Source organism: Eptatretus burgeri, chromosome 17 (genome assembly GCF_056783735.1).
Source record: "Eptatretus burgeri isolate ZD-2024b chromosome 17, Ebu_testis_v1, whole genome shotgun sequence".
Classification (NCBI taxonomy): domain Eukaryota; kingdom Metazoa; phylum Chordata; class Myxini; order Myxiniformes; family Myxinidae; genus Eptatretus; species Eptatretus burgeri.
In genome coordinates, this window is record NC_140977.1 from 21,832,805 (window position 1) to 21,846,231 (window position 13,427).

The 13,427-nt window shown below is 48.3% G+C and overlaps 1 protein-coding gene across 6 annotated transcripts in view; it reads right to left on the reverse strand.

The window, feature by feature from the left end:
- Positions 1 to 8,815: 8,815 nt before the first annotated feature.
- LOC147009512 (uncharacterized) overlaps positions 8,816 to 13,427 on the reverse strand; it is a 39,132-nt gene continuing 34,520 nt past the window's right edge. For 2 of the 6 annotated variants that reach the window (XR_015052746.1, XR_015052745.1), the window contains one exon: positions 8,821 to 9,501. Coding sequence is in view for 1 of the 6 variants with exons in the window: in XM_085861316.1 (XP_085717442.1) it covers positions 9,499 to 9,501; positions 11,264 to 11,394 (134 nt within the window). In the remaining 5 variants the exon portion in view is untranslated. Of the gene's footprint in view, positions 9,502 to 10,722; positions 11,395 to 13,427 lie in introns of those variants that run through there. The other 4 variants (XR_015052744.1, XM_085861316.1, XR_015052743.1 and 1 more) reach the window with 4 other exon arrangements.

Consider the following 13,427-nt stretch of genomic DNA (forward strand, 5'->3'; position numbering starts at 1 on the left):
GGCATCGAGTTGGGTTCTGCAGTCGGCTGAGGAGAGTTGTGGGAAGAGGCCAAGGAGCTCGGGTCCGAGGCGAGAAGGACGGCGGTCGGCGATGAGGTCGCGGTGGGAGATTGCTCGTCGCGGGACCCAAGCCAGCCAGCCATTCTCCCTCCCCCAGGGCATCAACAATTCCCCCTTTTCCCCCGTGCTGAGATAGTGTAACGAAGGGGGCCCCGTTCCCACCCCACTCCAAACGTCGTGCCAACGAAACCCGCCAAGGAGCACGGAGTCGGGGCACAGCCATGCGGCCACATCTGCGGCTCATTCGCCAACGCGTCACGAGGACGCGGGTAGGACCCACCCGGTCTCGCGGACCTGGCCGCTCCTTCAGGTCACTTCAGGCCTGTCTGCCCCCCTTGTCTATGAGGGTGGCTTCTTTCCTTTGCTTTTGAGTAAATGTGTGTTGGCGCAGTCTGTAAAGTTGAACTTTATAAGAGTTGCCATGTGTACACGTGTTTGGTAGTAACTCTGCATCATTGTTTCTTTTGTTTTACTGCTATATGTGCATTTTGACTGTTTGGCTGTATATGTGTGTGCTCTCCGTGTGTCGCGTAATAAATGTGCATTGTGTGAACTGTTTTCCCATTTCGCTTCGTCTTTTCTTTATTGACCCTCCATCCTGCTTCACGTAAAGGGTTTGTAGTGGGCTTAGTATGCCCGATAATTAATCGGAACCGTCGAGGCCGACGATAACACCGCTCGGTTATCCCGATAGCACGAAACGGACCGCTTAAGCGCTTCGTGTCCGGAGTCGGCCTGCGGCGAGGTACGATCGCCCGGTCGACCATCCGCGCAGGTACTTAGGTTGATCGAATTTGGCGAGCAACCCTATCCTGCGCGGGTGGGCAATTGGCACGGTCGTGGTGGGGTTAAACCCCCACCCGTGACTAGCTCCCGGCGTTGTTCCGAGAGGGTCACGACAGAATTGTCCATTCCGGTGGGCGAGGCGGCCGCCATTCGAGTCGAGCGGCCGATCGCACGCCGGCGGGCGCAAATTCGCAACAATATTGTCCGTTCAACTGTCCAGCAGAGTGGGTGATGTTTGTGTAGACTACTTTCAGACAAGCTGTACAGCCGGCACTTGTGTCAATGGATGGGGCCGTGCTTTGAACCAATAACTCGATGGGACATTGAAGGAGCAGAGGAGCACATTATACATCCCTCACTCCCTACCCAAGAGATGTTTACAGGTTGCATGAGTAGGATGTTGGGTTGGGACTCATTATGAGCATCGTTTTTTGCTTGGTTTGAAATATGAATGTCATGGTAAAGTTCACACGATATTGGAGTTTTGATTTGCATTTGAGTGTTTGTTTTTGACTAGCAATTGCATTTCAGGGAGTTAAAGAGAAAGTTATTATAGTTAGTTTGCTAATTTTATAAGGGGACCTCAACACACATTTTTGTTCTATTTTTAAAACAACAAAATTGACTGATTTATCAGTATCGTCAAAAATTATTACTATTACTCGCACACGCGAAGCGTAAAGTCTGTCTGGCTGTCTGTTTACCAATGTCAGTTTATGATCGATGAACAACTTATTTACAAGGAAATCAGACACAGGTGGAGGCCATTTAGCCCATCATGCCTATGCGAACACAACACCAACCCATCCACACAAAATCCAAGGAAGAAAATGCAATTTATTTTTATTTTTATTTTAAATGAATATATTGTTGCGAATTCGCGCCCGCCGGCGTGCGAACGGCCACGTAACTCGAATCGCGGCACGTCGCCCACCAGACGGACAATTCTGTCGTGACCCTCTCGGACTAACGCCGGGAGCTAGTCACGGGTGGGCCTTTCGGCCTCACCACGATCGTGCCAATCGGCCCTGCGCGTGGGATAGGGTTGTTCGCCAAATTCGACCTACCTAAGTACCCACGCGGAGGGTAGACCCGGCGATCGCACCTCGCCGCAGGTCGACTCCGGACACGGGCCACTTAAGCGACCCGTTCCGTACTATCGGGATAACCGAGCGGTGTTATCGTCGGCCTCGACGGTTCCGATTAATTATCGGGCGTATTAAGCCCACTACCAACCCTTTACGTGAAGCAAGATGGAGATTCAATTAAAGAAAAGACGAAGCGAAACGGGAAAAACAGTTCAACATAATGCACATTTATTCCGCGGCACACGGAGAGCACACATATACAATTACAACAATTATGCACCTACAACAAATGCTACAAAAGAAACACAACAATGCAGATCTACTACCGACTACGCGAGCACACGGCAACAATTACACAGTTTTACTTTACAGACGGCGCCAACAACACATTTACTCAAAAGCAAAAGAAAAGGGCCACCCTCAAAGACAAGGGGACAGACGGGGCCTGTGGGCCGCGAGACCGGGTGGATCCTACCCGTGTCTTGTGATGAGCCACAAATGTGGCGGCGCGGCGGTGCCCCGACTCCGCGCTCCTTCGCGGGTTTCGTTGGCACTGCTTGGAGTGGGGTGGGAACGGGGCCCCCTTTTCGCACTATCTCAGCGCGGGGGGGGGGGGGGAATTGTTGATGCTCTGGGGAAAGAGGATAGCTGGCTTGCTTGGGTCCCGCGACGAGCGACTTCACTGCGAGCTCGTCGCCGATCGCCGTCTTCCTTGCCTCGGACCCGAGCTAACCGGTCCCCTCCGCAATTCTCCTCAGCCGACTGCAGCAAATCACCTCGACCGCGCTCCAGGCTCCACGCTTCCTCTCTCTGCAGCTCCCCGACAGACTCCGAAACCTGACAGACTCCGACCTCCGACAGACTGACTCTCCTCCAGACCCGACTTGACTCTTCTCATACTCGCCTTGACTCTTCTCAAAACTGACTGCCTCGAACTGACTTGACTCTTCTCCAACTGACTTGACCGAAACTCACTGCCGCTGCCACACTCTGCTCTCCAAAACTGACCCTTTCAAACTCTCCTTGACTCTTCTCCAAAAACTCTTCCTCAAACTCTTCTCCAACTCGCCTTGACTCTTCTCTAACTCTTCCTCAAACTTTTCTCCAACTCCGACTGCCTCCAACTCACCAAATTTGCCCCGCGCTCGGTGCTTTATAGTCCGGCAGGAGAACCCATATGCAAATTTCTGGATCAGAACGAGCTCGGGGGTGGAGCCACGCTCGCCCATTGGACGGAGAAAAAGGGGCGTGAGTCTCCCCTGATCCTCGAATTTGCATATATCGATTCTACTCTGATGCGCCTGGAGGCGGGGCCAAACCGCCCCGCGCTTGCTGATTGGACGGATCAGAAGTGGGCGTGTATCATTCCTGATCCGACTTCTCCTCGGAAAGGCCGCTATTTGCACCCGCGGCTCGGCGCGCGTCCCGCACGAGGCCAGGACAGCCTGACGCTCGGTGCCCACAAGCGGTGCGGGAATGGCCGCAGAAGGAGAGGCGAAGGTGGTGGAGGGTTTAAAGTGCTGGTCCATGGCCATGGCGACATTTGGAATGGCGGTGATGCGATGTTTGCGGGAGCGAGTTGTGAAGGTAAAGGTCGTGGCTGTTGGCATTGTTGTTGTTGTGAAGCGGCGTTGCGGTTGGTGGTTGTTGTGTGATGGCGGTTGAGACGTGGTTGGTTCAAAATAAAGATAGAACAGAAAAACGGCTATCTTAAAGGGTCGCAGCCCGAATGAATCACATTTATTCCCTCTAAACAACGGGTTTGGGGCTAACTATACATGTACTTACAGAGATATCTCACCTACGGGACCTGAATGGTGGTTTGCAAATTTCCTCAACCGCAACAATATTTTAAGGTTTTAGATGTTTTTGAATTTTTTTTTCTTCTTCCCCTCAGAGGAGGGGACATGGGCTTGGTTAACAACACACAAAATCAACCACACAACATCCCTTGACGAGACCCCCCACCAACAGCACTCCGTACACATGTACACAATCACCCATCAATGCTCAAACTACCGAAAAGTCTTATCAACATCCCTACACCCCAATTCTTTTGGGGGTGTAGGGATGTTCTCTCCATTCTTTTGGGCACATAGACACGGTCACATCCTTTCTTGGCTCGCAGAAGGCCTGAAATTTATCCATGAGCATGCCTATCTTGTCCTGGTCTTCCGAAGCAAGCATCATCGTCGCGTGTATCTCCTGGACGGCTGGACCTACCACATGGAAGTAGGTGGGACATTGAAGATACTCACTTTAATATAAAGTTGTGCAGCCAACGCGTATAGTTTGTTGGCCCAAATCCACTTCTTCCAGTTTTTTGAGACATTCCCTTGAAAGGATAGATGTGCTAGTGGCTTTAATCCAGACATTTCGTTTTTACTTCTGAGACCATGTAATGTATCCAACGTGCCCAGTACATGACGTTCCTGTATAATATGTATTTTGTGACGAGCACAAATGACACGGACTCTTCTGGTCGAGGTCTCAGCACGTGCTGTCTTTATTTCCGTTTCCCACCTGAAAGGGGCATGCTCACCAGTCATGACAAAACACAACAGTACATGACACTGATCTCATCTTTTGTTCGAAAACGCAATTCTAATGCAGATCCACGTGTTTTTCATGAAATAGTGTTTATTTTAGCTTGTACGAAGCAAAACAACACATTTTACACAAGAAACCTATTCATGTAAAAATGGACCTATTTGCTTAATCAAATATAATTCATAATTTATCTGCAATTTTTTTTAGCTTTTATGACTTTGGAGTAGTTTGTGAAGACTATATATTAAGTTTGACTTGAAAGAATCATTAAATAAGCTCAGATGGCATCAAAATGTGAAAACTTTGGAGGGAAGTGAACACTTTGTGAGCTGATAGACAGCGAAGCCGAAACATGGAAAAATCACAGAACCATCAGGTAGTATCTGCAAATGAATATATAAATAAATGAAAAAATGAAATGCAGGTGAGTGAGTCGAGACAATGGGGAAGCATACCCATTGTTCGTTATTGCTTCCAATGTGTAAGCATACCCCATGGGTATGTATATACATATATATTGTTGCAGATACGGGGGTGGGGGGGTTTCGGACGATTGCGTCAATCACTGTCCGTAACCAGTTTGGGTTTTCGCACCCTATTCTCGACAGCCAAATGTTACAGATTCGGCGACACCCTAACCACCGCTGTCTCCGGGGTTATAACGCCGGATGGTTCGGCACAATTCTCGGGTTACGCGTCTCGAACCACGATACCAAAATACACCTGTACCTTGCCAGCTGGGGAAATAGACCCCGGTTACAGACTGGTTTTGTCAGAGACCGAGCAAATTTTGCCAGTCTGTAACCATTTTGGTTTTTATATCCAAATCGAGCGGATCGTTCCTCGGCGCGGCACAAATTAATTCAAAGCGGCAACTTCATACGAATCAGCCAGATTTATTGGGGACATCGGGGAACACGACACAAGCAAAGCATTCACGACAATGTTATAATTACTCTATAACCCGTTCTTAACTAGGGAGCTACGGATTACGGGTTTCGAAGGGAACTCTAACGCGATAAACCTTAAACGACATGCAAACAAGACATGGACTGCATGCAGACAAGACACAGAGTACTTGGTGATGTTTCATGGACGAGAGGAAAGTGTCAAAGGCACGAATGTGGCTCGTGACAAGCTGATGTCCACGGATTCGAGCCCCCAAGCTCGAGCACGCCGCGTGGCAAGATGGCGGCGCCGTACTCTATCTTCTCAAGGCACCGCTTGCACACGCCCTCCTCAGAGCGTTCTGACCCCACGCAATGTCGACGGCACAAGACCGTCAGATCAATGGTGGGTCTCAGCTGGTTTCTCACAAGTTCCAGCATGCAAGTCCAGGCCTGGCCTGTTCACCAGACAAGGCCAAATTGGGGTGTTGGGCTCTGGCAGGCAGATCGGCAGGCGGATCGACAAACGTGTCGAGGACCTTCTCATGAAAGTCGATTGCCGACTCGACGTGCAGGCAGCCTCTAGTCGTTTCTCCTGCCTCCTTCACGAAGCAGATCGCAGACAGACACAGCCGTCCCCTACACAGCAGATCACGACCCCCACCAGTCGTTTTCAGTACAGCAGAAATCCTCCCTCGGCAGATGGCAGACTCGACCCTCAGGTTCAGTTCCTCCTTCTGCCGATCGCACCACACTTCGGCGCTCTCGTCGCAGATCAACCCCTGCCTTTCCTTCGCTCGCTCGCTCGCGTCGAAGCCCACTGGCTCATCCAGCAGATCGCGACTCGACACTCGTGGTTTCTCTGTGGCCTTCCCGGCGCTCGCTGGCCTTGAAGTCTGACTGGCTCATCCCTTCAGTTTTACTTCCTTCTCTAGGCCACTCCGCCTCTCAGCGCTGGGCGGGGACTATTGTCCGGAGAGAGGAAGGAAGAAAAAGAACCTCTCGGTCCACCACCAATGTACCAATGATGAACGGCCTCTTACACCTCCCGACACACATGTAGCGTCCATTTACCGAACAACCTGGCTCAACATGCATTTAATGGGGGATCTGGGCTAATCCTATATTTCGTAACACACAAAGGGCCATTTCTGCAACAATATATATACATAATATATATATATATATATATACATTATGTATATATATATATATATATATATATATATATATATATATATATATATATATATATATATATATATATATATATATATATATATATATATATATATATATTGTTACGAATTTGGAATTCGATTGCACACAACATTCAGGTTCCTTTAGTCAGCTCTGTCGATAAGTGCTTGTTCCCTAGATAGCTCACCTTTCATTGTTTAAATGTTCAGAAATCGATTAGATGCGCTGCAGATCGATTTGTTCAGGAACGAACAATGGAGACATTCCTCCCCCTCTTCTGCGAAGAGGAAGAACCACCCTGCCGACCCATGACTCATGATGTCAACAACTCCCTCCCACCCGTGGCTGAGCGGGGGATGGAGCACGAGGGCATGAGTCACGCCGGGATTGGGGGAAGGGCGGGAGAAGGATAAGAGGAGATCTTTTTCTTTTGTTCGTGGGTAGAGTTGGAAGGGCAGAGTTGGAGAAGGGAGTTGAGGGGAGTCTTTCAGAAGACTGTCGGGTCCTGCTTGGCTTGCATTAGGATTGAGGCCTTCGGAAGCTTTTTGCTCCGGCTGGCTCAGTGAACTTCGGCTGAGGCCTGGCTCGGGAGGAGGCTTTTTTGAGGCTTTTTGCTTTGATGGCTCCGTGAGCTCCGTGAGACGTGCTTTGATGGCTCCGTGAGACGAGAGGAAAGTGTCAAAGGCACGAATGTGGCTCGTGACAAGCTGATGTCCACGGATTCGAGCCGTGGACACCGCGTGACAAGATGGCGGTGCCGTACTCTTTCTTCTCAAGGCACCGCTTGCGCACACCCTCCTCAGCACGTTCTGACCCTGTGCAATGTCGACGGCACAAGACCGTCAGATCGATGGTGGGTCTCAGCTGGTCTCTCACAAGGTCCAGCTTTTCTTTCTCGGCCAATGGCAGACTCGACCCTCAGGTTCAGCTTCTGCCGATCGCAGACTCAGCGCACTCAGGTTCAGTTTCTCTCGACGCAGATTGCAGCCTCCCACTAGTCGTTTCTATACAGCAGAATCCTCACTCGACCTCAGGTTCAGTTACTCCCTCAGCAGATTCGACCCTCAGGTTCAGTTCCTCCTACTGCTGATCGCACACTCGACCTCAGGCAGATCCTCTCCCAGCCGATGGCAGACAGACCTCATTCAGTCCCTTCCTTGCCTTTCTTTCGGCTCGCTCTTTACGAAAAACCAATCGCAAAAACCCTCATGCAGTTTTTCCTACTGCCTATGGCAGACTCGACCTCAGCGCTCTCGTGGCAGATCCACACTGCCTTTCCTTGTTCGCTCGCCTCGAAGCCCACTGGCTCCTCCCCTTAGTTTCACTTCCTTCTCTTGGCCACTCCCTCTCAACCGACTCAGCGGGGCCTCGTCCGGAGAGGGGCAGGAAGAAGAAGCTCTCGGTACACCACCAATGTATGAACAATAAACATGCATTCTACACCTCCCGACACACATGTAGCGTCCATTTACCGAACAACCTGACTAAACATGCATTTAATGGGGGATCTGGGCTAATCCTATATTTAATAGCATACTCAGGGCCATTTCCACAACAATATATATATATATGTATATATATATATATATATATATATATATATATATATATATATATATATATATATATATATATATATATATATATATGTATATTTATGTGTGTGTGTGAGCTGTGAAATAAAATCTGAGCTGTGAAATAAAATCTGGGCTGATTTTGAAGATTATTGGCATGCCCTTGTTTCTTTGGGAAGATCGACCTGGAGGTGCCCACCTGTATATCTTTCTTTCTTGTTTGCAGGTTAGTGCAAGGGTATGGAATTTGACCAAGGTATCAGCACGCGATGGCTTCCTTGTTCTAATCTTTTTCACATTCACCATTCGATCTTTTGCAAACAGTCATCTCCCTCCCTCTGATCGCAGTCCAGGATCTTTGTTCCAACTTTGAAATTTCATCACATATGAAGTCCTTTCGTACCCACCTTGCACTTTCACTACCCAATTCAATTTCAAGTGAAAAACGATTGGTTTTTGTCATCCAATTGTTGTGCAATTGCATAATACATAGCAATTCGAAGTTTTCCTAATTAGCTGCTGAACACGTTTATTGTTTGCTTGAGTGCCAGGAGTTGGTTGCCAGTGAGAATGCTCAAGAACTCTTCCCAAAATTCACTTTTTGAACACACAACATGAAGGACATGTATTGCCAAATTATACAGTCTTCTATGGTTTCAATGGGTTGGATGTTAGCCTTCAAAAATCAGTGAATTCTACACCTCTGCTCTACAGCATATGTGGCTGTGTTGCCACCATCTCAGTTTTACCCAGAATGCTTTGAGCAGAGTTGGTGGCACTTCCTGTACAATTTATCTGGGTAGATGATATCATTGCACAAATTTTAGCTTTGAACTCTTACTTGTACATGTTCTATACAAAACAAACTTCAAATAAACCAAAAAACTTCCCTCGTGTCCTTTGATCACTCATTTCAACCTTTTTCCTCCAACTGCCTTTTCTGAATTTTTTTTCCACGTTGCTCACGATAAATGCCTCTTTACCATAGTAAAGACCGATGTGGTCTTTCCTGTGGTCTTAACCGATTATCCTGTGGTCTTAACTCAGTAAGCTGTTTGCTTTTCCACCATTTACTTCAAGTGGAATGTAGTGTGTAATTGCAAGAAAGTCTTGTTCCCTTCATCAGCATTGTGGAGACCTATGTCTGGAAGCTCGACACCAATTGCATTGCATGCGATTACTCGTGTATGCTACATGGCATTAACAGTAAATAAATGGTTAATTTGGTCTGTAACGAGGTGAGGAGTACATCAGGTAAATGCTGAAGCAAGCTTGGCATGCCAGGTGCAAGAACATGCCTTAGGAGAGGAAGCACGAACAGGACGCTGCATGATGTGCTTCGTTTACTCAAGATCACTAAAAGCAAGAGAGGCAAACAGTGAGGTCATGACTCAACTTTGCCAAACAATCCAGAAGTACACATTTCAAAAAAAAGTGAAAGTTGCCTTTGATACTTTCCCCAACCCAGAGCATAAATAATTAAAGCCTTGAGGGAATGATACCTGTTCGGAAGACTTTGTGATTAGTACCTCTGGTGCGTGGGCCTTTTAATTGGTAAAGACCGATTCTTTTAGCCTCCATAACAATTACGTGTTGCATATTTGAGTTTTCTTACTTTTCTGCACAAGTTTAAACTGCCCTGACAGACAACATTGTTTCAGAGAACATAGTCTCCAATTATAGTATGTAACTATTCTGAATTTGACCTCAAGGCTTTGTTGAGGTTCCACACATGATGTGTGGCATCAATCAAATAATTTTTAAATATTAATTCGAATTGTTATAAAATAACTCTTTATGAAAGTATAGATTTCACAATGTTAGTCACGGAGTTGTTATTTGGCATACCATGGACTTACTCATCACCATTTCACATAATAATACTAAATCTTGTTTGACAGCAACAACAGCAACAGTGAACGCATCGTTTGATGAGAAACTGTCGCTGGTCTGGAATAAATGAGGTTGTTGGAGAATTGCATGTCAATGCATGAATATAACTTGGAAATTATGTTACAAAACATTTATCTAGTTTCATTTGTATGCCATTAAGGCCACGAAGGCCAAGAAGAGATCAACAGAGACTATCAAGTCAGTGAGTGGCCAAACAGCCTCCAAAGGACCAGAAAGCACCCTTGCTGAGTCCCATCACAGGGTTTGAGCCTCTCTGCATCAGCTTATCTGCCCTCAGAAGAGAGGGTGGGGAGCACATCCGCCGACTGTCTGGTGTGTGAGTGTCTGGCGTTTCAACAGGGATTCTATTTGACCCTGACAGCAGATCCGAGTGACTGACTCTCCGATATGACTCTCGTCCTGACCGGTGGGTTGGATGGCTTGATCGGGGAGGTTTTGGTCCTAACCCTATAGTTTGAACCTTCAAGCCTCTGATTGAAGACAGCATTGAAGGGTCCACAGTGTTCTCTACCATCAGGTTAGGGTGGCCTTCTGGAGGTCGAGGCTGCCCCCGAGGTAGGTGGGCACGTGCCATTGGAGTCAGTCACTGAGATGGATTTTGCATTGATGGAGGGTGTGGTTGTGATGGGCATCATGGATGTAAGCACATCTTGAGACTGGGTAACAGGTATGGATAGAGTGTATGTCACTGCAAGGGCTGCACAAGGAATGACATCAGATGGATAGTTCGCTCAAATGTCGAATCTACCGAGTGTGATCATGATCAACCTGCTACTGATAGCGGCACCAAAGGGCATAAACCTGAAGAAGAAGAGGATGAGACAAAGCAAATGGCACTGGATAAGTGCGAGGAGGAGGAGGAGGAGGAGGAGGAGATTGGGACCATACTCTGTGCAGAGCGTTGGTGCTGCCAAAACAGTGTACTGGGCTATTGGGTACAATCCTGGATGGATTTCCACTTCGGCACAGGAAACTGGCACTCATTCTGCTGACCTCGAAAGGATGACAGGTAGAGTCAACCCCACCTGATATTAATTTAACAGCCAAGTGGGATTTGAACTCAGGATCCTAGGATCCCAAGCCTCCCACCTTAATCATTAAGCCAGGGACAAATGCATGAGCAATTATAAATAGTGAATAGGGTGTTATATGTAATCGGTGCCCAGGTTGGTGGTGTCAAGGGTTGGGAGATGGGATGTCTTACCTGTGGTAAATGCTTGGAAGTGGCTTGTCTAAGGTCTTTGTGGGATGATTTGAGGAAAGGGACAAAATATTTGCAGTATTTGGTGGAGGGTGAGGGATTCGTTGAAGAAGGTTGGTCATATTGTTGCGAATCTGGAAACCATGAGCACACAATATTCAGGTCCCAAAGAGCAGTTATATCAGTATGTGTTTCTAGTCAGAGTTCCATCCCTTTGTTTAATGGGTGATTAATTGTACGTGCGCTGCGGAGTTATTTTCTAGTTAGGATTTTTCTTATATATACAACAACAACACACCTTCATCCTGATGCCATAACGCAGTGGTGGGCGGAGTTCAAGGAGGGACCTTGGGGCGGCTCTCGACCAATCAGGGAGATGCGAGCGAGTTTGCCGTCGTTCGGCCAATGGGACTCCTTCACTGTTTTGAGGGGCAGTCCGCCGTGATGTCACCACGCCCCCGGACGAATAAACGGACTTGGCGCCCCATTTGGCCAGTCACAGAGGCGATGAGCACATCTGCGCGCCAAAACTGTCTAGTGAGGGAAAGCGGGTTGGAGGAGGCAGCTCCTCCCCTCTGGAGAAGGAGGGGATAATTGTCGGCGCGATCGGATGAGAGAAAAAGTGTCGGAGCTGGTGTCGGGACTCATGTTGGTGGTGCTCGTGATTGGTCGAAGTGTCGGAGTTCATGGTTCCTGGGGTGGTGGTCATATTGTTGGTCGACCACCCGCTCCCCGGTGTTCTGGCCTGCTGGGCACTCCTTGGTGGTCACCGGTTTTCACCCCTGGTCTTCTCCTCGGCGCTTAGCGCGAAGCTGACCGTGTGGGTTCAGGTCCCTCCACGTGGTTCGCAAAGGAGCTCACAGGCCCTTCGACGACCCGAGCTCCGAAAGTGCGATCGAGCAGCCACACGCTCCTGGCCAGGTAGCCAGCCGTTCTGACTCCCAGCCGAACTATCCTTCTCGGCTGGAGAGCCGAATAAAGATCCGGCGGGATCCATTTCTTTTCTTTGTGTGTGCGTGTCTGTGTGCGGGTCTGTCTTGTCAAGTAGAATCGTTAAGTGCCTTGTCTTTTTTTTGTACATTGCTTATTCGTGATAACTCTGCTCTGTGTTCCCCTCCCCGATTATTGTGATAAATAAATATCCCTTTTGTTGAATGTACCAGCCTGTTCTTTTCATTTTTATAATTTGTTTGCCGCGCTGCAAACGGGAATTAGGAGGCCTCATTGTTGCCATAATCGTGCAACCGGCCGGCAGGGTTTTGGTACTCTCCGCTTGGGGTATGACTCGGATCCGGCTCGGTAACGGTCTGGATTCCTCATATCCTGCTGAGGGTGAATTTCCCTGGTAGTTTGGACGACGTGGGTATTTAGGTATATTGATATTGGTAATTGACCCGATCCCACATGGTCGACCTATTGACGATCTTTGGTCTGATAAGGGACCTGTGACCTTTCGGATTTATCTGAAAGGTACGACCTAAATTCCGGGTGTTGGGTGGAGCCGACTCTACTGCTCCCTCTCGCAGTCATGCTCGCCACTGAGACCCGGCCCCACAACAATATTTGGGGGTTGGTCTGTGGCAGATGTCAGCATTAGCAGGGGTGTGAGGGGTACCGGCATGGGTGTGAGTGCAGAGTGTGCTGATGCTGGTCGTGGGTGGGTGAAGAACTGAGTATGACGTGTGCAGATGTCAGTTTTGGTGCAGTGGGTATGGATTGGTGATGGTGGGGTTGCGGAGTGTATGGGTCAGAGTGGGGCAGGTAATCACATTTAGGGTGTTTCAAGTGAGGATGGCGGCAATTGGATTGCGGTTGGTGTGATCAGCACTGTGGGTATTTAAGTTCCGGTATTGATTGTGGAGCTGCGGTTGCGCATGAGGGTTGTGGTGCAAATGATGTGGGTGGTAGTGTGGATGATATGGGAGGTTGTGTGGGTGTGTGTGGTGGTGGACATTGGATGGAGTTTGGAGGGATGGAGGCCAGAGAGATCGTTTTTTTTTTTTTCTGGGGAGGGTGAGGCTATTGGGTATGTGGACTCTCCCTTTTGTGGCAAAGATAAATATTATATATATCCCTGTGTCGTAAGAGGCGACCAGGGTTGCATCAGGAAGGGCATCCGGCGTAAAACCTATGCCAAATCAGTATGTGGATCATAATAGATGATCCG